Source organism: Falco punctatus (genome assembly GCF_963210335.1).
Source record: "Falco punctatus genome assembly, chromosome: 1".
In the NCBI taxonomy this organism is placed as follows: Eukaryota; Metazoa; Chordata; class Aves; order Falconiformes; family Falconidae; genus Falco; species Falco punctatus.
In genome coordinates this window covers 33069022-33091025 of record NC_137580.1, presented here as the reverse complement: position 1 = coordinate 33091025, position 22004 = coordinate 33069022, and the positions used below count along the sequence as shown (strand labels likewise).

The following is a 22004-nucleotide window of genomic DNA, read 5'->3' as shown; positions in this document are numbered from 1 at the left end:
TCGGAAACTTTGCTATATATATCAATTACAAAGGAACTCTACGTGAAAAGAACTGTACTGTGATCATAAATACTAACAGCATTAGTTCAGCCCCTTTCTACATTTGCATTATGGTGCTACCTTTTAATGAAAAGATCATGTGCTATAGTTTGAACAGGAGTTTCTTTTGGTAAGTTAATTTAATTCATGGATACCAAATGCAAAACTTCACTCTCTCCATATTTTGTGCTACCATAATTTACTTATCAAACATCATTGAACATCTGAGCTGAAAGTTTAGTTTCTATGATGTTCATCATTACAGTGTCTGAGTGCTTCACAAACATTACTACATGTATATTCACAACATCCCTATGACATGAGAGGGTATTCTTTATGCAGGTCAGAGACACAGTGAAATTAAGATCAAAGGTAATGACTAATTTGGGCACCTGGTATGAAACTCATGGAAGTTCATTTTCACAGTGCTTAATACACACTCTTTTATATATGTTCAAAGCCAAGTTAGTAATGCTGCAAGTGCTCAACATCCTGCAAACCAAACCCCAAGGATTCACTCAGAAAACAAGAAACACACAGTGTCAATCCCTAAAGTTTTTCTTAACTGACTCCTCTAACATCACGTAGGAACGCTGTGACAAAGAAATCCAGCTCTACAATATAAATTAACCATATGGACATCTTTTCTCTTCTGTATCCTGTTTCGTCCAGTCAACAACTCAGGAATTAATCTGTTACCTTCCTTACAAGCATTTCTATAAATCTTTACATCACCTGGGAGTTTCCACTTTTTTTTATTAAAAAGTAGAGGGTTTTGGTTTCAGCAAAATCAACAGCTAAGAAACCAATAGCTGCAGTAGATTATTGTGCCCCCATATAATTCAAAACTAAAAGGAGATGGAAGATTTTCTGGGTTTACAGACATTTTCTTACAGCAGAGAATATTGAGATTCAGAAACACAAGGATCAGTTTTAAGTTTTTGTAGGGACATACTGTTTCGCTTCGCCCAAGTTTGAAGCTTCTCATGGTCATTTTTCATCTCAGTTGCATCAGAAGTGGCATGAACTAAAGGACTTAGTTAAAGCAGTCAAATTATCACAGCTTGGGAAGGTAGCTCTTGTCAACTGAAGGGTCTTAAGTTAAAAAATTTTACCTCTCAACCAGCCCGTCCAAAGACAAACATAGAGAGATTTGTAACAGCTCAGCTGATAGACGCTGATAGAACAGCTACTCAAAAGCTGTAGCACTTTAATGGCTTTCAATATATATACGCATGACGTGTAAGAAAGAAGTCATATGAATCGATGCTAGTCATATTCGAAGGAATTTGGTAATCTGAATTGACAGAAGTTTAAATACTACATATTCTTGCTGTTAGTCCCTCTTGCTGTTACATTCAAGACAACCTTAGCCTACGCATATGCTTAGCCCTGAAGCACGTAATGAACCAGCTTCACATTCCTGTTGCCCTAGACCTTCTATTGTCAGAAACAGGTTTTCTCTACTGTTGGGAATGATGACCCCCAACTCATCCAAGCAGCTTGCTTTTGCACTCACAGGGCCAAAGATAGCACAAATTGAATGATGTATTAGAAAAGGAATTTTGGTATTATAGGAACTAAACCTTAAATTTGTTGGCCCATTATAATTCTCCTTTTCCCAGCCTGTCAAACAAAGAAATCAGGTTGGCCTGAAGGGTGGAGGGTTACGGAGAACAGTACCAAAAGTGCTTAGGTAGCTCAATATTTCCAGCACCATGTTCTTTGACATATGTGAATTCAAGTATGCCTTCTGCTTTGCTACACAGTACAGGTTTGTTGGCTTTTGGTTGAGGTGATCTGCAAAATTCAGTTGCAGTGTTGCCACGTATGACTAATACAGTCATTGCGCCCACTAAACATTTAGATTGCTTGGTGATGAACTCCAGCTCCTTACAGACTTCTTCTGAGCTCTTGCACGCAGAAAGATGAGTAAGAAAATTAAGCAACTGAGAACACATCTCTTTGCCAAGAAGATAACGCTACTCAAAGGAACAGCTGGGAGGTTCCAGCAGGATGGCATTACTGCAGGAATGAAGAGCACCAGGCCCTCCCACTTACCCTTTTTGGGCTGAAAGGAGGGCAAATCTATCCTGTCATAACTGTTGCCTGCCAGAAGAACTGTCACAATAACACTGCAGACTCCAACAGAAACAAGCATTCAAGAAAGCTGACAGCAACAATAAATTAAATGGGGAAAAGAAGCAAAGCAAGCAATATGTAATTTTATTGTTTTAGTCATTCTGGTTTATTTGGTCCTTACTGTTTCTCTCTACCTTCTCCCCTAACTTTCTACTTCTAAGATATGTTGGTTTTCCTTTAATTTGATCTTTTGTGAAAAGTTATCCAGACATAATGCTTCACCATGTCAAAAAAAAAACAACAAAACAAAAACAAAACAAACAAAAAAAAACCCCAAAAAACACCACCAAAAAAAACCAAAGGGAAAAGAGCTGGCTTTGCATACTTTGAAGAAGCTGATGATTCTGACAGCTTGCTTGATCTGCAGTAGAAGTGCTCCTTCTAGTCGCAGGGTTTTTTCCAGGGACAGATACTCACAAACAAAGTTGTGTTATACTACACTATTATTCAGTAAACTTTGGTAAACAAAATGCAGATATTGTTAACCACCACAACAAATTCAGTTCTTTAAGGGCCATACCATTTATAAAAAGACATTCAGAGCTACCATTTAATCTGGAATACTCTCAATATATTTAGCCATTTAAATTGCTGGAATAATGCCCAGATGGAAAGTGGCAAGATATTTAAAGATTGATTCCATTTTCTAAGTATGCCATGAATATAAAAATTCTTCCACTTAATCTAATACACTTTTTCAGCCTATTAGTTTTTGATTGATAGAATGTTTTAAAATAAAAAAGTAGCAGTTGGCAGACACAGTAGAAATCAAAGACACTGGGAGTACAGAGACTAAATAGAAGTATATAATGATTTCATAAAGGATATATTTTAATTTCCTAAAAGTGGTGATACTCTACATTTATTATATTCCAAACTTTTGATTGTTAGAACCTTATTTTTAAGTAATAGATTTTCAATAAATTACCAATCTTATTTTTTTTTTTCCAGTGGGACACTGACCTCTGTATAACAATGAAGGAAAATCTGGGGAAACAAAGTTAGGCATCAGATTTTCAAATGGAGAGGTCAGAACTTCATAGTTTGCTTTTATGTTCAGGGTGTATAGTTTCTATGTTGTATTGAAATGGATCATTTTTTAATTATCTGCATGATATTGAAGCATTAACCCAAATAACACTAGAGGAACAAGGAGAATTAGAGAAAGAGTCCTATTTCTTGTATAACTAGCTGATTAAAGAGCAGTTAATCAGCTATTCCTTTTATTCTTCAGCCAAATTCAAGAAGATGCTAGGATTGTTTTTGCTAACAGTTTAAACTGATTGAAGAATAGGGTGAGCATTGATAAGCAGGATCAATGATTTCAATGGAAAAATAATATTTCATTATGCAGAGTCCAGAGTGGCGTCCCTGGAAAGGTTCATCAGCTCGATGGTTCCTCATGCTTTTTATATTAAAAGAAAACACACATTCACTATGATTAATCAAGAACTAAATGGTTAATAAAAAGGGACTCTTCAAAGCTGTTAATTAGAGCTAGTTTAAAACTATGCACTGTCTCTTTGGAAGGTTATGCAAATTGCTTGGTCCTAACACTGGTCAGTAGGAAAAGAAAGAGAAGAGAATCAAAATGCAAAGAAAAAGCTTTGGAGTTCAATATGTTCTTCTGCAAATGTAGAGCTTTTAGTCAGCAATCTGCCATGAGTTAACGCTTCATCTTCCAATATCATGTCCCTCCTAGTAACTACAATGCCAGGATTACAAAGGTGGCAATTGCAGGAGATCATAAAAATCCATTCTGACATGAAGGAAACAAACTTCCAAGAGAAAAAGAGAAACATACATTGTTGTGTAATGTTCATATAGCCAGGGAAGCATAAAGCAGTACCTCCATAAAGTGTTACACTCACATTTTTCTCAGCCATGTTTCTCAGGGGTGAACTCTGGAGGATATTTAATCCTTCAAATGTCAAACCCTGAGGAAATCTAATTCCCATGAAATATTCTTTTCCTTACAAGCACGTTCACTCTAAGGAGAACTGACTCCATAATCTGCACTTTGCCACTTGCTATCTTTGTATTAAGCATCTTTAAAAACTTAGTTATGAATAATACTTGCTTTTATAGGCACTAGTAACTGTTTCAAGGGCTCTGAAGAGGCATGTATGAATTCTCCCCAAATTGTAAATTAGTGGTTGTTGCAAGATTTGTGCAATTTTATTTTTAAATTTGGAAATATTTAAAAACCTTGTAGGTACAGAGTAAAGCAGCCCAGTCTTTTGTCATGACAGTGGCCTCTAAGTATTAATTTAAAAATTTTAAGAAGTATTAAAAGCTTCAGAAGATATATGTTCATAGTTTTTTTCCTAAGAGAAATATAGGAGAGTGGTTATTAAACTTTCCTGAGCCAAAAATGGTGCTACATAATTTTATACATACTTACAAAAGTGTGTCAGAGCGTTGCATTTTCATTAGCTATATCCATTGTTCAATTTAGCAAGTCTGTACACAAATTCACAGTAAAAGCCCTTTTGAAAACATTAATCACTCTGGAATGACTCTAAGTTGTGAGAATTAATGTTTTTCCAATTCCCCTTTTAATGACCTGAAAGACAACAAACATTCCTGCATAATACACTTTCCTGTTAATTTGTACCATTAACTATTACTGCTACCCTGAAGAGAGTATTAGAAGCCTTATTGAGATTAGATGACTCTGCGCTACAAGTTTAAAAGAAAATTATATTTGCCAGGGAGAGCCTCTAATTTTATTGCCATGATTTGTCCAGAGTTAGCATTTGGTAAGAAGGGAACAAACTATAAGGTTCCCTTTTTTGCCGCATCTCTTAATACAAACTCCTTTGTCCGAGATTACAATGGATGAATAGGCTTTGGTGAAAAGCAAAACAAAAAATACTAAAAATAGACTATTATCCCTTGGCTTTTTTCTTTTTCTTTCCACCATGTTTTATTAACGTTTTCTAAACAATCTCTTCATACCTAGTAAATATACACAACTACATCTCTATTCTAATATTGAGAATTATTTAGCTAAGCATAGAGTCCTATATTGGTTTTATGGAAGAGATCTGAAATATAGCTCATTACTTGCAATACCTTTACAAATAAGTGGAATAAATCCACATTTTCATCCAGTTCAGTGACTTGCAAAGTTATGCATATACAATGTACGCAGTATTCATTCAGAAGGTGAAGTTTTTGTAACATAAAATGGAACATTTGCACAGTGAGCCAGGCAGTATAAGGCACCACAAAACCTCTACCTTATTAGAGCTGAGTAAGAAAACAGTGCTAATTCACAGTTCATTGTAATTAAATACCTAAAGCAATACTGAACAATGTAATTTCCTCTGGAAAAAAGTTATTAAAAACCAGCAAGCGAACAAGTTTTTAATCTTGTAACTTTTCCTGATTTTAATAGCTAGCTTACTTAATATTAACATTTACACCATGAGCTTCATCATCAAATTGTAAAACATTTTCATAAATATTTCAAATAGATGAAACTGGCTAAACATTTCTCATTTTTGAAATCCCAAGTAAAATTCTGTTCTTGTACTTTTTACAAAATAAAGGTTTCTGTATTGCCTAAAACCATGAAAGGTTCCATTTTTAGATTTTAAATTCTTTGTCTTCAGAACACAAAATCTCAGATATGTTAATCTCTTCAGTGGTTAATACATGCAGTAATAGGCTACCAAGCCTGTTTACTGCGCACTCAGGGAAGATTTCATAGGGTATGATCTATTTACATATTGACCACCTAGAATGGAAAGGAGAAGGGGGTCTAGCAAGGGACATGGTCCTTGGTCTCTCTCTTTCTCCCACCTCTCCTTGCCTTCCTCCATCTCTCTCTCTCTCCTCTCTTTTTCTTCTCTTAGAGGCTTTCAGCCTCAAAATAGCAAAGTCATGGGAAATGCAGTTCTACAGGCACATAGGACAATTTTTTCCTAAAGCACATATGAAGTCCTCTCGTGATGTAATTTTGTAATTTCAACAGAAACCCAACATTGCTCAAAGCATCTGTGAGAAAACCGTGGGAAAAGAAAATCCTAGGAAAACTACATGAAGTAGTTTGACATGACATGACATGAAGTAAGAAACAACACATCTGACAGGCCATAGCAATTCAGTTACTGGAGAAGTTAAAATCTGAACTGTGTATCAGCAAACCTTTGAGAGAGGACTGTTAGTGACGACCAGCTACTGGGCCAAGGGAATGAAGTGGATATCTCTTATTTATTGTTGTTTTCTGTCATTTTATCTATGCCATTTATTCCATATTCTCCTCGTAGGAAAAGGTGACTAGGACCAGACAAATTTCAGCAACTATCGTCCCATGCACAAGCAACCAAAAAGAAGATGCTTTTGCTTCAGTAATAAAATTACAAAACAACCCTTTTCCTAATTAGTTGTCATGATAGTTTCTAATGAAGGCAATTGAGGGCTTTGATATTGGATTACAAATCCTGCTGTCACCACTGCCTACCTTTCGGGTTGCCTTTGCCCCATTGCTTCATGTCTCAACGGAAAAGGGGTACAAACAGGCACACAAAAACACAGAGAGACACACAGAGAGACACTGGAAGAATTTCAGTCCAAAGGATCCCTGTTCAATATTAATAAAGCTTCTTGTTAATTTTGAACAACCGGAAAAAAAATTTCTTTTCATGGTCTGAGATGTGACTGGATTCAAAGTAACGCTCAACATATTTGCATTGGAGAAGAAAAGGCAAATGGACCACAAGGGACGAACTATTCTCCTATTCACAAGAAGTCCATATTTTAAAAAAACAGCATTGACAATCTCCAGCAGGAATATTTTGAATTATCCAAGGCCTGAGAGTATATGAAGTACCCTGGGGAAAGCAGAACATTTTAACTAGTTCTCAAATAACTTGGGTTATTTTTCCCTTAAATATTTTGTCAAATATACTATTTGACAGGGAAAAATACATGTGTTGATTGACAGCTTGTAATTATTCCTAAATTATTCATATCTCAACTCATAAATACGTGGTTTGAGGAAATGCAAACAGTTTTAAAAAGTTTATAAATAAATGGTTGATAATCTGTAATATTTTTAGCAGTATGCAATGCAGAGTCAGCAGTAAAATTCCTTCAAATTTATCTTTCTGACAGACAAGTTGTCCTCTTAGAGTCTTTCATTTGCATTTCATAAAATCTGCAGCAGAATGTATATTCGTGGCATGGAACCATCACAAAAGACTCATAACTGCCCTGCATTAACAGAGTAGGTTGCCAGTTTAGTGAGGAGATACTTCAGGGCTGCTCATTTTTGGAAGTAAAATCTTTGCACCCCTCCAGTTTTTCAACACATGCTTTAAATTCATGCCTAGAGCTTATTGCAGTGTCAAGCTCTCACTGATGTATACCTGGCAATAGTCATAGTATGTTCCTCTAGCCTGGTACAACAGATCTGCTCTCTGAAACTACGGTGTGAGGGAATTGGTCAAACTACTGAGCCTCGAGCATTCACTAAAATAGTGTCTTCAGTGTGGAATTGCTTCCCGTTGACAACTATGTTATTCCATTTACTTTTCTTTAGTAGAGTAAGGCTATTTTTTTATTTATTCTCTTGTTCTCCCTTTGCAGCAATCACTACTGCATTAAATTCATGCTGTTTAAATGCTGCATAGAAAAAGGCTGAGTGTTTCCTGTATCTATGTTATAATATTCTTCTTATTCCTATGGGGGATGTTGTAGCAGGAAGAGCAAGAAGACATCACCAGTGCTAGGGCATTCTAAGATTTTTTCACAAGAGTGAAGACTATTTATTCTGAAAATAGAGTTAAATCATCTGAACATTGCAGTAAATCAAGTATTTATTTGCCTGCTCCAAATTCATAAATGTAAATTGTCTCTGAAAGTATAATTAATTCTATAAAGTAAAAACAACATGTTGACAAAGTCAGTTTCAAAATCATACAAATAAACTAAAATATGAAAATCAAATTGTATAGCAGAAATAATCTGCTTTAAAAGAAAGATTAATTATGCATTACTTTACAGTATTTCCAGGTAAAAATTATTGTAATGGCAGTGAATTACCAAACAATTCAGTATTTATAGTTCTCATTAATTTTTAAAAATACCAACAGGAACATTTCCATTGCTTTTTAAGTACTAAACTCCAAGCTTTAACTGCCTAATGACTATTTTTATACCATTTTACCAGTAAGGTAGCTTAAGACAACCAATGAGGAATATGATTTGCACAAAAAAAAAAAATATCTAAGTGGGAAGGAGCGACCACAATACCATTTGTAAACCACCTTCATCCTGCTGACAGAAAACAGTAGGTATTGACCAAGTATCTTGGTAGCCAGGTGCTCTGGAGCTACCACAGCAGTGTCATGGCTAATAGGAGGAAGGTTAAATTACAGCAGACCTCTTGCCGACTTAACTTATTCCAGAGAATGGATGAGCACCTCCATGGCCATGCCTAGAGGGTTTTAGAAATGCCCCCCGCTCGTTTACATGCATGAAAGCTTACCTAGCTGTGGCTCAGGAACTCAGTAGGATACGCCATATACAACCTGTGTTACAGACGTCAGTAGGCTCCAGCACTGAAGCCAAGAAAACCTACTTGGCCAGCAGATCACTTTGGACAAGAGAACAGTGCTGAAGAAAGTACCTCAGGATGTTAGTCTTCTTGATCCTGATAAATATTCAAAGGTTCTTGTAAAGATATCCTTATGGAAATGTGCTTTCTATCATTTGGTACTAGATAAAGCAAAATCAATAGCTTCATTTTGAGTTAAAACTGTGTCAAATTCTGATTTTGTCTCTGTTGGAGTAACCCAGAGTAACTTAACCGAGCCTCATTTTGCAGTGATTCATAGATCTGCTGATTCACTTTACCAAGACAAAATAAATCTTCAGTTCTTTCATTACTTATTGACTGTTTTAAGACCCTTTCCAGAGGGGCAAATAATTAGCCAGTTTAAAGGTACTGAAGAATCAGACCTATTAACTTCAGGTTAAAGCAACTTCAAGTCACTTTGGATTCCCACACCATTTCCAGAAAGCTGATTCCTTAGCCCACTGAGATTGCTAATAAATCATCCAGTGAAAAAAAAATCTAAAATTCCCATGAACAAAAGGATGAATGTTTTGAAAGGGTTACAGGAAATTAATTTTGGCTTCATTAGCTCTGGTAACAATACAAAAAGTAAATGAAAGTGCAGGGAATTACATGTACAAACTGATACAGTAATCAGAAATCAAACATGTACAGTGATTAAAACAGCCATTTGTTGGAAATATTACCCTAAAGCTTTAAAAATGAATGGCCAAGAATAGCTAAATGATTATGCTTAGATGAAAAGTCATATCGAACACTTGTTTACTTGGATAATACAGGGCTAAGGGCAGTTTAAAACCAGAGGCAGAGGTAGGTTGCATCTAACGAGCTCACTGGTTCTAAATGCTGAAACTAAGCTACTAGAGCATATCCTTTGAAGTAAATGTGTAAATAATAAATCACTCAGGATATGGTGACTTAGGTCTTCATGACAAAACAACCTCATGCATTTTTTTCATTCTGTTTGACACAAATTTAGTATACTGAGGACCTGGAGAAGGGTGTGTGTGTGTGTGTGTGATGAAAAATGTTGCCAAAACACAAAAGGGTTTTCTGGGGCAGTTTTTTGTTTTGTTTTTACATAATACTGCAAAGTACAAATATAACGGTAAAAAAAGGGATCACTGCTGAATCAAATCCTTAACTACGTATATGTTCTTGAGGAAAATAACATGAAGCAGATTAACCATCACTTCAGGATGGTTGCATTTCAGTTTATTATTCATAAAAGAGTTAAACTTCCAATTGGTGAGCTATTTCACAGCCAACTTCCAATTTAAAATGAAGCATTTCTTTCAGTATTTATTAATAAATACAGTACATATCATCATGGTGTATGAAAGTGACAGGATGTTACCTTTCTCCATTTCCTCAAAGGCAAAGGGATTGACCACGTAATTTTCATGTAAATATACTCTGACAGTGATCAAAGGAGGTTTTACTTATCAAAACAGATTTTTGGGTTGGGCCCCGATAAGTTGATGCATTTAATTGCTGGGATTTTACATTTATTCATTTATCTTCTGATTGAAGGTTTATTTTTTTCTGCAGACCTTTTCTGCAGATGATGTATTCTGATGTGCTACAAAATGAAGGCTCATTCAGTACCATTATTTATATCACATTATGATAAAGCACATTCAATCAAAGCTGTACCATTTTTAATCTCTTTACACAATAGATCGAAGACAGCAGAGACTTTTTGTACCTGTAACTTGACTGATGCTAAATTCAGTAATACCAGTGTATCAAAAATTCAGAATTCATGGAAAGACAACAATTTCTCCTACACTAAAAATTTCAGTAGGAAAGGTACCTTTAGAGCTCAAACTTTTCCAGGCAAAAATTCGCTTTATCAAGCAGCAATTTCTAAGCAATTTCTTGCAGTTTGCAGGCTTCTGATGATACTGTTGCAAATCTTCATTCCCTTCATGTGTTTTCTTCTCAGAGGCTAACATTTCCATCCTAAACAAAAACTTAACCTTTAGTTTTCCTGAAGCATATATACACAACTTAAATCCATAGGCTGGGGTAAGGGAGATGGGGGGAGAAGGGAGGAGACAGACTGGGGATAAAGGGAAAAGCTTTAGGATCTCATTAACCATTATTCTTAGCTCATAAATTCTTAGTATTAATTAACTTAGATTGAATTATTGTATTCATATTCTTTTGTTTTGAATTATTTATCTGGAACATTAATGTATTTGTAAAAAATACAGATGGGGAAAAATCACATTTTATCTACTATTTTAAAAAATTGATTTTACTTAAATGATATAAATTATAGGATATTTTTACACGGTAAATAACTATTTACCTCTTACCTTAGTCAGTTGTTTAGGTATAGGAAATAATGTAATCCTCTATGCATGAACCTATTATCCTTCCTATCTTAGCTTGCCTTACATCAGTGTCATAGAGGAGAGCTGCATTCCTCTAGCTGTTATTGAAAGACAGCTGCTTTACCCAGAAAAGATGAATAGTTGGGATTCTGTGCTGCCTTAATACCACTGTCACTCAAATGCAGAAAAGCAGCTGAACCACTTAAAGCCAGTTGTACACTTGGGGACCATTTCTCTACACTACCTTCTGAATCACACAGGCAGACCAATAAATTTCTATATGACATTATTTTTCTTGATAGACTGCCACTTCGAAGGAGCCAGGGGCCAGCAGCAACAACCAGCGCTGACTAGGACCTAGCCAAAGCCCTACTCCAGTGCCATAAACCCCAGAAAAGGCACCTACCCAGTACTCCAGGAATTTTATGCTACTCCAAGGTCACACAGGAGTCCTAAACAGCATTCCCGTTTGCTTTTCAGCAGGCTCCAGCCTGAGATGCCGAGGAGATGAGTGCTGCCGAGGACAGAACCAAATGGCAAGCCGCAGCAGCCCTCTGACAGCCGGCCACAGGCTGCACCAGGGGAGCTACTCTAATTACAGACAGTAACTGCGCCCAGCCAGCAGCAGGACAACAAAGTGGCCCCGATTTTACTCCCCTCCTTTTCCCTCACACTGTGCTGCCATCCTCAATCTGAATCTAACACTAAACACAATTTAAGTTCTAAAGACAAAAGTCAGGAAAGAGTCAAAGAAAAAAAATAATTGGTATTGGTCACAGTACAGAGCAGACTTTGAGAAACAAGGCTGACTTCTTAATTGTAAACTTACTGCTTCCTTAAGAAAGCAAGCGTGATGTAACACATAGCCTTACTGTGTGTATTTGCATCAGCAGTTTCTATTGATTATGCAAAACAATCAAGGAACAAGTTTTCATTTCCTGAAATTTATTTTTTAAAAGACACTAGAACTCCAAGGATTTTTAATCAGTCAGCTTTCCACCTAACTGAATTAATGCCCATTACATAAAATTGCATGTTTCATGTATGTGAAATGTCCTGTGTACATTTGAACTGTGGTTTAACTCTTTTGCTTTGCACAAAATGTCACATACCAAACCCCGTACCTAACTGTAACAAATGGAGACATCTCAGGTCTATCAGCACAGGCTAGGATGGAGTTTTTTAAGCATACTAATTCCACCTCTGCAAACAGCCTATCAATCAGCAGTGAATTCTGTCCGTAATGGCAGTGAAGCATAGGTCATAATAACCAATTTTTAGGCAGCCAAAGTAAAGGGGAGCACTTTCATTCAGATTCATATCTAGGGATATATTTCAAGCCCATTGCTATTTAGAACTGAACAAGGCTTGAATTTACACTGTTGGAACAGTACTTGCTGGTATCAGGTCCTTTGAGTCCCGCGGCATGACAGAGCATTCCAGCCATGGCTATATTCCCATCACAAGCCACTACCATAGTGAGCTGAATTTCAATCTAGTAACAGAGTTTCTGAAAATTCTGAAACTTCAGCAAAGAAACTTTCTCCAGTTTAAGCATATTTCACAGCTTTCATATCCTTCAAAGATGCCATTCTCAGAATAAATATTGATTTTATATTGGTGCTTTACTGTGCTAAGAAACACATTTTCACCACAAAAAAATTCAGTCTGGATTTCCAAATGACTCCTGGAACAGAATTTTGGGTTGCAACAGCAAAGCACAAATGTTAGTTATTGCATAGCAGTAACAGCTATTTTTAAAAGACAATGCTAATGCTCACAGATATTTCTACATTCTGTCTTCAAGTGAAACTAATGTACTCTAGAACCTAGAGTTCATCCCTCTGAAAACTGGAGGTTCACTTCTGATCGCGGTCTGTGCAGAGCGTCCACAGAAAGTCACCCATCTCTGGTGGAACACATCTGTATCATCCCTGGCCAGTGCAAAGAGAAAGCCAACACTATGCCCAGCAGCACGAGAATGTAGCACCGTGTAGCATAGCTCCAAACAGCCAAAATTTGAGTGTGTTGTTGAAATAATTTAAGTTCAAGTCCTCTTGATATAAGCCTTCAGAGAAGCTGCCTGCCCATGAAAAGGTCAACTACAAAATCCTTGATCCTCCAGCTCAAATGCTAGGGCTCACCACATACTCCGTCATGCTCCTCAGAGTGCCCATTCAGAGCTGCCTCATCGCAGAGATTCATTAATCCAAAGGTAGCACGAATGGGGAAGCAGGCCTAGGAGCTGAAGCAAGCAACTGGGAAAATTATGTCATGATGGGATAGCAAAAAGGAGTGCGTACTGTCTAGACCTGGAGCAACTGCTCATGTGCAATGGGGGGTGGGGGGGGTGGGGTGCTGGATATGCCCTCACATTAACATTCAAATAAGGACTTCAGGAGGCACAAGAATAAACAGGAGCTTTGCCAGAGATGAGATGTATGAAAGCACAAATTCAATTACACTGCTCCAGAGGATATGGAGAGGTAGAACCCTTGCTGAAATCTTTAGGATTTTCTTACATACAGCTGAAAACTGTCTTATTTGCCATGATATGAAAAGCTTCTCTTGAGATTTAACTCTAGAAGGAAGTATTTTTTTCTAAAAATGGTTCAGAAGATGTCAAGGGGTTCCGATTACACCATATCTGTTTCCCTACTTCAAATCTTAATCAACTCCATAGCAATTTTCTTCTATAATAAAAGTATACATGAATCAGATGTTCTTTGCAGCACTAATCATTATGCTAGAATTTTGCAGTGAGTTTAAAATAAACTCATGATGCAGAATAGTAAAATTCAAGGCACCACTGATTTTTTCCAAACAAACGATACTGCACCTTATTATATCCATAGTACTTAATTTATAAAAGGAACTGGCATCACTATTCTGAAGCAATACATTTGATTTACCTCCTTCGCTGCAAATCATGTGCTCTAGCTTTGAGAAAAGTAAATGGATTGGTAGCGAATTCCACATTTATAGGTGCAAGGACTGTAAAAATTCATTACACGAGATACTAGAGAAAACCTGGTCACGTTGTAAGTAACATGAGAAAATTATCACGTGTGGAAAGGATTTCAATCCATGCTGCACAGGTTCCTTCCTTTCCCTTAATACACTGAAATATTGAAAAATTTAGACAAAATTAAAAAGGGAGCCAAAGAGCACTCTGTGAGTACATTAACTGCGGGTGATCAGTGGGAGGCTGAACCCTTCAGCATGTTCAAATGAAATCAGTACAGTTGTTCAGGGAGCACCTGTGTAGGACTGGTACCTAGAAGTTACTCAGCCTGCAACTCAGTTACTGCAACCTCAGGATCTGGGGATATGGAGATCCACCAACTGGGAGCAAGTAGTGAAACAGGTCAGAAAGAAAATAAGCAGAGCTGTGTACTAGTGGGAGTATCAACAAGACAGATGTAGAGAAATGATCTGTAAAAATCCCTGGAATGCCTCTGGTCTGAGCCCTAACGTGTTACTGTGGAAGTAACTGGGAATCTGCAGACATCTTGACCAAATGCCTCAGGTCAGGGAAGACAAGCTTTTTACTGCAGCAGTAACCATGCAGGAGGTGGGGACCGCCTAAAGAAAGCAGGTTTTCCCTACTTCATGTTATCAGATTTCACCTCTAATCAGTTACACCCAAAAATAAAGCTGGGGTTTTGTATAAAAAGTTGATAATCATTTCCTGATGGTTAAATAACTGTTTTTATGAGTGATCTAAATCATGTCAGTTAAAAACTCCAGAGAGTCACAAGCTAATGAATCATATAAGGGCTACATGATGCCACACAGAAAATGTGAGCAATATTTACTGGAGCTACAAGGGAATGTCTTTCAACTGGGTTGAACATGGCTTCAATAACAGCGTATATGCAAACTGTCTCAATATTGCTTAATGAGATTGGAACTTTGGAAATATGGAACTGAATTTTGGGTGGGCTTATTGAAAACCATATAATTCTTCACTTGATAATGAAATAGCAGTTGGAAAGACCAGGGACCTCCTTACAGAGTGAGAAATGTCTCAGGGATATTCCAAATGAAACAGTCAAAAGGGGCATGGCATCTACACAGGTTTTTTGGGGGAATCTTTACAGAACTGATCAGTTGCATTAATCAATTACTCTAGCACAACTGTTTCAAGAACATTCACTGATGACTACGTGGCCTCGTAAGGGTTTTGAAGAAAGAAACTCTTTAACGTCAGAGATGAAGCTAGGCTAAACCAGTGATGTCTGCTGTAAACTTTAGGCTGCTAGAGGTTGAAGCTGTAAATTAAGAAATGACTACTGAAAAATAGGGCAAGCTTACGGAATCCAGTCCTGGATGAATGTGTGGGTGACTGCTGACATATTAAGTAATATTACAATGAGATGCTTCAAAGAAAAAGCAGAGTTTCGGTTGTTTGGTTGTTGGTTTTTTTTATTTGTTTTTCTCAGCAGTAATTTTTAATAGCATTTTATGATATCTAGTTTTGGAAGAGGAAAGAGAGGATTTGTGAGTGGAAAGGAAAATTTTATTCTCTTTCTGTAAAGTAAAAGATGGAACAGAAAATGATTGGAAGCAAAAATATATCAGCTATTTATTTACTCTCATTGTACAGTGCTCTCTAAGATTTTGCTGGTGCATTAACCTGAGCTCTGTTAACACTTTTTTATCCTTTTCAACATTTGCTAGTCTATTTATAGGCAAAAAAAAAGGCTATTGGATAAATACCAGGAATCAAAAGCTTCCTGTACACTTCAATATCAATTAAAATTTTGGGTTCTGCTTTTGCCAAAAGAAAACAAAGAAGTAAATGGTAATGTAACTTGAACTTAGTGAAGAGTTGAGCGGTGCCATTCTCTCTGAAATGTTTGTGGGAAGGATTTGAAAATATCCCACTAATACAGGGTGAACTGCTGTCTTTGGTTTTTCTCACCTCAAAAAGGCCATCCTCCTTGATGTATAAAATGTCCATAGATCTTGCCTGTTCATGCATGGTGAATCTCTATGTTGTAAATGAGGATAAAATAAAAGATATAGGAATAGTGGGGCAGAACTACCCTGGAATTCTTCTGTACCCTTTGGTGGGACAGTGCAGGTTAATAATTGATTTCAGGTTGTAATCAGGTTGCCTGGATTAGAAGGAGAATGTCTGTGTTCATGCATGCCATGTCACAGTGCTTGTGGGCAGTGCAGGTGACAGGAACACATTTTGACATCTTCAACATTTATTTGACTGCAGCAAGAACAATGAGCAACATAAGTGAGAGCAAGTATTTGTGGGTGGGAATTTCAGAGAGCTCCTCCACTGTGCCAGAGAAATTTCACGTTGTAATGAGCCCTCTTGGGGTTATAGATATACTGGGATGAGCTCTCACTGGATGATTCAGTAGCTGAACTAAACTGGGAGGAAGGGTTTACCTTCCTGTCAGATTACAGTGATAAGAGAGATGGCAGTGACTCTGATACGAGCAGAAAGGATTTTGAAGTTAATCCATTGTTAATGGTAATCAAAAATTCTTGCCTGGTCTTAGCATTTTTCTGGGGTGCATATATTTCCTACCCCAATTGTTAAAGAGGCAGGGGTTTTTAGATGTTCGGTGGTAATAAATATTTCTCAGCCAAGAGAAATACAGTCTATTTACTGGTATAAAAATAAAAATTTTATGGCTCTCAAAAAGCTTTCTTGCCAGTATGTCAAAGGCTTAATTGTTACATAATTTATTACAGGTACAGAGTAACCTTTCATTTTCCAAAATCATAGCACAAATGGAGAAACTAAGGGGGGGAAGGATATGCAAGCCCTATTAACTTTTTAGTTATTCCCAACAGGGTTTTTTTCCATAGGTAACTTTACATTAGTGAATTTGAACAGTCTACTGCTGTGAAAGGCACCACATCAGCGATCCTTAGAAAAAATTTTTTCAAAAACTATTCAGTAGTATCAGCCAACTGAGAAGACTGCCTTGGTTGGGTACTTCTAAACTGAAGAGGTCCTTCCTCTGCCATTGAGATGGACACTGGCAGAGGGAGGTCAGAGGGATGGCTTGAGTAAGACGAACATGCAAAGACTATATACTAAGCTGATCCATTTTATTTGTGAGAAAGGTATGTTCAGATACTAAGAAAGGGCAGCAACATACCTGGAAGTGTCATCAATGCAATAGCTCTTGAAGAATTAATGACTGTATTGGACTCTTTAACTTCCTAATATATGACATAAAATAATTTTTATTTTTTGTCACAGGAAGAATATATTGAAGTCTTACATAGAAGCATACAATGGTTTGGGTTGAAAGGGATCTTCAAGATCATCTAGTTCCAAGCCCCTGCCATGGGCAGAGATATCTCTCCATAAAAATAGGTACTATTTCTTACATTTGTATATCATCATGTTTTTACAAGTAAAAGACCTATTTTAGAAGTCTGAAAACTCAAACATGAGATTAATTATGGCAGCATTGTATACAAATTATGGTATGGGTTTGTGTATAATTTGTTAGAAATCTTGATCGATCAGGTTGCTACTTTAGAATTAACAGAATGTGAGACTGGCCCTGAATAGTGTGTGAAATCATGTTATCTGTATCAAAAGTAATATCATGAGCGTATGACATTGGGGAGGTTGAATAAAAAGTAGAGGAAACAAATATAAGTAGATTATTTGATTATGTTCTGTAAACATATGGACATGCCAAAAAATTCTGAAGAGAAAGTGCAGCTAGAATTTGCTGATGGAAATTATCTGTTCTTGGTTTAAGTCATTATTTTTACAGGTTTTTACAAGTCATCTTACTTATCAATAGCAGTATTAATTACATTCTGTAATTTATAGTCATCAGAAAGTTGTAGGCAACATTCTGTATAATGAAAGTGCTTGTGTTTGCTGCAAAACAGTGAGAGGTATTAATTTTTAAAGTAGTCTTCTGTTTATTACATGGATTGGATATAATAGCTCCCTGCCAGACTTTGACTTCTCTTACGGGTCCAACATCTGTTGTGCTCAAAACTGTTAACATAAACAGCAGAAGACTCCCAGTTAACTCTCAACTATCAGAGCTCCATTTCAGATGATAATCACTACTTTCGATAGTGCTACATTTTGCTTTTGCTCAGGCTCCTAATTAGCTCATTATTTGTCAAAATATCCCTAGAAACTATCTGGACTTTCCTATTTTAGTGGACCTTTATCATATACAAGTAAATTATAAATAAAGAACCATGAAACAGCTCACCCATCCCTATTTTGTGACGTGGAGCCTCCAAAACGCAACAAGAATTAATTTGGTCAGAACATGTAAACATATTTTTTTCCTCCATACTTATAGATCACTCAGCACAGGACAGAGAAAAGGGGTTCAGCTCTTAAATATCCTTTTAATTTATTTTTTATAATGCCACAGAATTAAGAACATGTCCAGTAAACCTCATGGGGACAGTGACTTATTTATGAACATCTAAGTAATCAAATGCATATTGAATTAGGTTGCAAAGCTTTCACAGACAAATTAACTAAAAGAGAAACAAAGTATATTATCAGCGCAATTGAAGGTTCCTTTCCTATCTACTGGATGTTACACAGCCACTTTTTGGCAGCAGTGAATAACACTTAGTGGTAGCATAGCACTGGTAACAGGAAAGGTAGAAACCTCCAGCTCCTATCAAAAAAACCCCCCAGCTTACCAGAGAAGGTGCTGCAGATGAGGCAGCACTAACAAACGAAGCCAACTGAACAATGACAAAATATTTCAATGACCCCCTTTTCTGCCTGCTTGTTTTTACAAACAATTTATTACTAGTATCTGAAATGATTATTTCTAAGGGATGGTCTCCTTCATTCAAGGTATTTTTAGATATAAACAGCTTAGAATAAGAAAATGCTATAATAAATCATCTACAAAATAAGTTCCTACCTGCTACAAAGCAATCATCATTGCTGTCTTTTACTCCCTCATGAACAGGAACAAAATCTCAATTATTTCAGATTCTACAAAGTAATGTTGGTAAATAAAGTCCTTTAAATGGTTAAAATGGAAAAATACAAAAAAAAAAAAAAAAAGCAAGGAAAAGGCAGTGCACCTGAGCAATTAATTGAATAGATGAAATCAGAAGCTTCGAAAAATTGATTTGGCCATGAGAAGTGTTTTAGCCATAATATGGTCACGGAAGAAGGAACTTGAGGAGAAACAGGAATGCTGCTGCACAATACACATGGGAAAGGAAGCAAAAAGGTCTCATATTTCATTTTGGTTTCAAATAAGATTGATTATCAACTAGTAGACAGGAAGTTGTTATGATTTCATATTTCAGTAGAACATAACTCATACAGTTCCTCCAAAAGACACAGAAGTCTCATTTACCAGGGATGTACACATTGCTTGTACACTGCACATATGAATCAGTATGAACACATTTGTCACTTGGATCCCTGATGAAGTATCAGCTAAACTCTTTAATGATCTTCCAAATTTTGGAGAAAACAATACAGATTGGATACAAACTTTCATTTTGAGGCTGCCATATAATGTTGCACTAAATAAAATAATTTTGAAAATTATTGTCTCATTAAACTTTATGCTTATTGCCTTATGCTCAGCAAAATAATGATAAACATCTCAAGGACAATAGAATAGGAGATATAAACAATAGAAGTATTTTCAGACAGACTCTAAAGCTGTGTGTTTATCTGGATACATATGCAAAGTGAAAAAAGTTATTAAGCAGATGAAATAATAGTAGATATTTCTGAATTTCAATATAGGCTTTCATATTTTGTCATAAAATCTTACTCTTATGAAAGTGTTCTCATATAACTTGTGTTTTCCTAGATATAAATGGCCTCAAAGATTGAACAGACATTGAGAGAATATAAATTCAGAATATAATCAACTGCACTACATTGCAGCCACATAAGCATCGAGGCTTGATTCTGTGATATGCTGAGCACTTCCAGCTCTTACTGTAGATAACAGAAGGATGTAGCCTTCAACATTTTGCAAGATCAGGCTCAGGTGATTATCAAGCACTGATAAATTATCATTTGAATCTATTCTATCTTTTGTGCATGTATTTCTTCCTTAATGGTTTTGACATGAGACTAAAACCTATACCAAGTGGAAATTTACATCATGGTAAGCTGAGACGAACTCAGGAGACAGAAACAATGCTGCCAAGCAAAAAAAGTAATTTATTATTTAAAAAGGTAATAGGAGGAGCCTTTTTGTGCAGCTTTGTAGTGACTGCATTTTACATACGGTATTTAATGACATTACTATTTAGTAAGTTCAAATAATAAGTGGCATGGATTTTGCTGCCTCGTGCAGATTAATTTTTCGAGAACTATTGGATCTGTTAACAGATAGCAAGTTAAAACTGGCTCTTCAGAGACATGTACCATTCTTATGTAGTAGTTTCCTCTATTTCTAGGGCTGTCCAGTAGCGTTTAGTCTTTACGAAATACAACATGCGCAGCAGTCAAAAATGTTTGCATCTGCCATTGATATTAAAGGTTCAAGTTGTTTATAAATACCCAGAGGCCAAGCTGATCAATACTTGCAATTTAGGTTCAAGCTGAATCAGCATCTAGTAGGCTGAATGCCTACCACACACACACACACACACACACACACACCCCCCAATCACTTGGGCCACTGATACAAATTAAAATGCTTACTTTACAAAGATTTAGTGTTTGTTGTGAATGTGCCTACCAGCAAATAGCAACAGAAATGTCCTGTTTTGTCACAGAACAGGGAAAGCAGAAGCACTGTACGAGAGCAATACCTTCAGTCTTCCACTGGAACAGCTACATATAACAACGTTTTTTTCCTTCTTCTAAATTCTTGGCCTAATTGGAGAGACTAATAGGGCAGTTAGGAAAACTGATAGTTGTGGTGTCTTTCATGGCTGCAATTTCTAAGAGAAACTGAACAGCAAACACACAAAATGGGTTACCAAACAATTAACAACTGTAGGTTTACCATTAAAAGCGACAGCTTTCCTCAGTAATTAGCACACAGAATATCAGCAACTAAAGAAAAACCCTTTAATAGCCATGTTCTAGCTATTGATTTTCTATAATAGCCTAATGATTCTTATGCAGTACTAAAAGCATGGATGAAAGAGTGCCACAGGAGTTAGTAGCGTCTCATCAATTTATTAATCCCTATCTCAAATTCAAACACATATAAGAATAATTATTTTGAAGCTGAAGTACAAACAATCTTACACACGTAAGTGTACACTGATGCACTTGTATAAGTACACTTACACACTTGCATAGGACTCTGTTTTCATGCTTCTGTCCACCCAAAATTCCCTCTGGAGCATAGTGTAACCGAAGTGTACAGCATAGACTATATGCAGTTCCCAATACTTCCCAGATAACCAGAACAACTTGAAGCCTTTTCTTCCTCAAAATAATCTTGAAATATTAAACCAGAACTTTTCATTATAGAAAGAACTTTATCAGCATGGGCCTTAATCTAGTGATATATTTACATGAGATCATGTCAGGGAAAAGCTGATTATAGTATTACTTGTGGGGAAAAAACAGCTTTTTAAAGTGGTTTACCAGGCTAGCACTATTTAAAAATGAAAGTTTGCAATTTCTGAATATTCAAGGTGTGGGTTTATGTTTGATTATGTACTGTCAACATATGTTAAATGCCTGTCCAGGTACAGCAGTGACAGGGTATTTACAGCGTTAGTGTGAAATCCTCAAAGGGAATAGTGATACAGGGTACTCAGAAACTACAAAAACAGATTCCATCAACAGCGTACCTTCTTCTAACACTTCACAATGACAGAAGACACTTCGCAAGCTTATAACTATTCCACTGCTACCTTCCAGAAAATCAAAGTTGTCACTTTCTGGTGAAATAGTAAGCTCTCAGAAATCT

General features: G+C 36.5%; 1 protein-coding gene across 5 annotated transcripts in view; it reads right to left on the bottom strand.

Annotated features, from left to right (window-relative positions):
* Positions 1-22004, bottom strand: part of KCNIP4 (potassium voltage-gated channel interacting protein 4) — a 433458-nt gene that overhangs the window by 373350 nt on the left and 38104 nt on the right. Inside the window, exons 1-2 of one of the 5 annotated variants that reach the window (XM_080371599.1) lie at positions 11095-20697; positions 10587-10735 (exon numbers count right to left, since the gene is read on the bottom strand). The exons of 2 other annotated variants lie outside the window; for them this stretch is intronic. In XM_080371599.1, coding sequence (XP_080227725.1) covers positions 10587-10734 — 148 coding nt within the window. In that variant the 5' untranslated portion in view covers position 10735; positions 11095-20697. Of the gene's footprint in view, positions 1-10586; positions 20698-22004 lie in introns of those variants that run through there. 2 more of the 5 variants (XM_080371598.1, XM_080371595.1) reach the window with 2 other exon arrangements.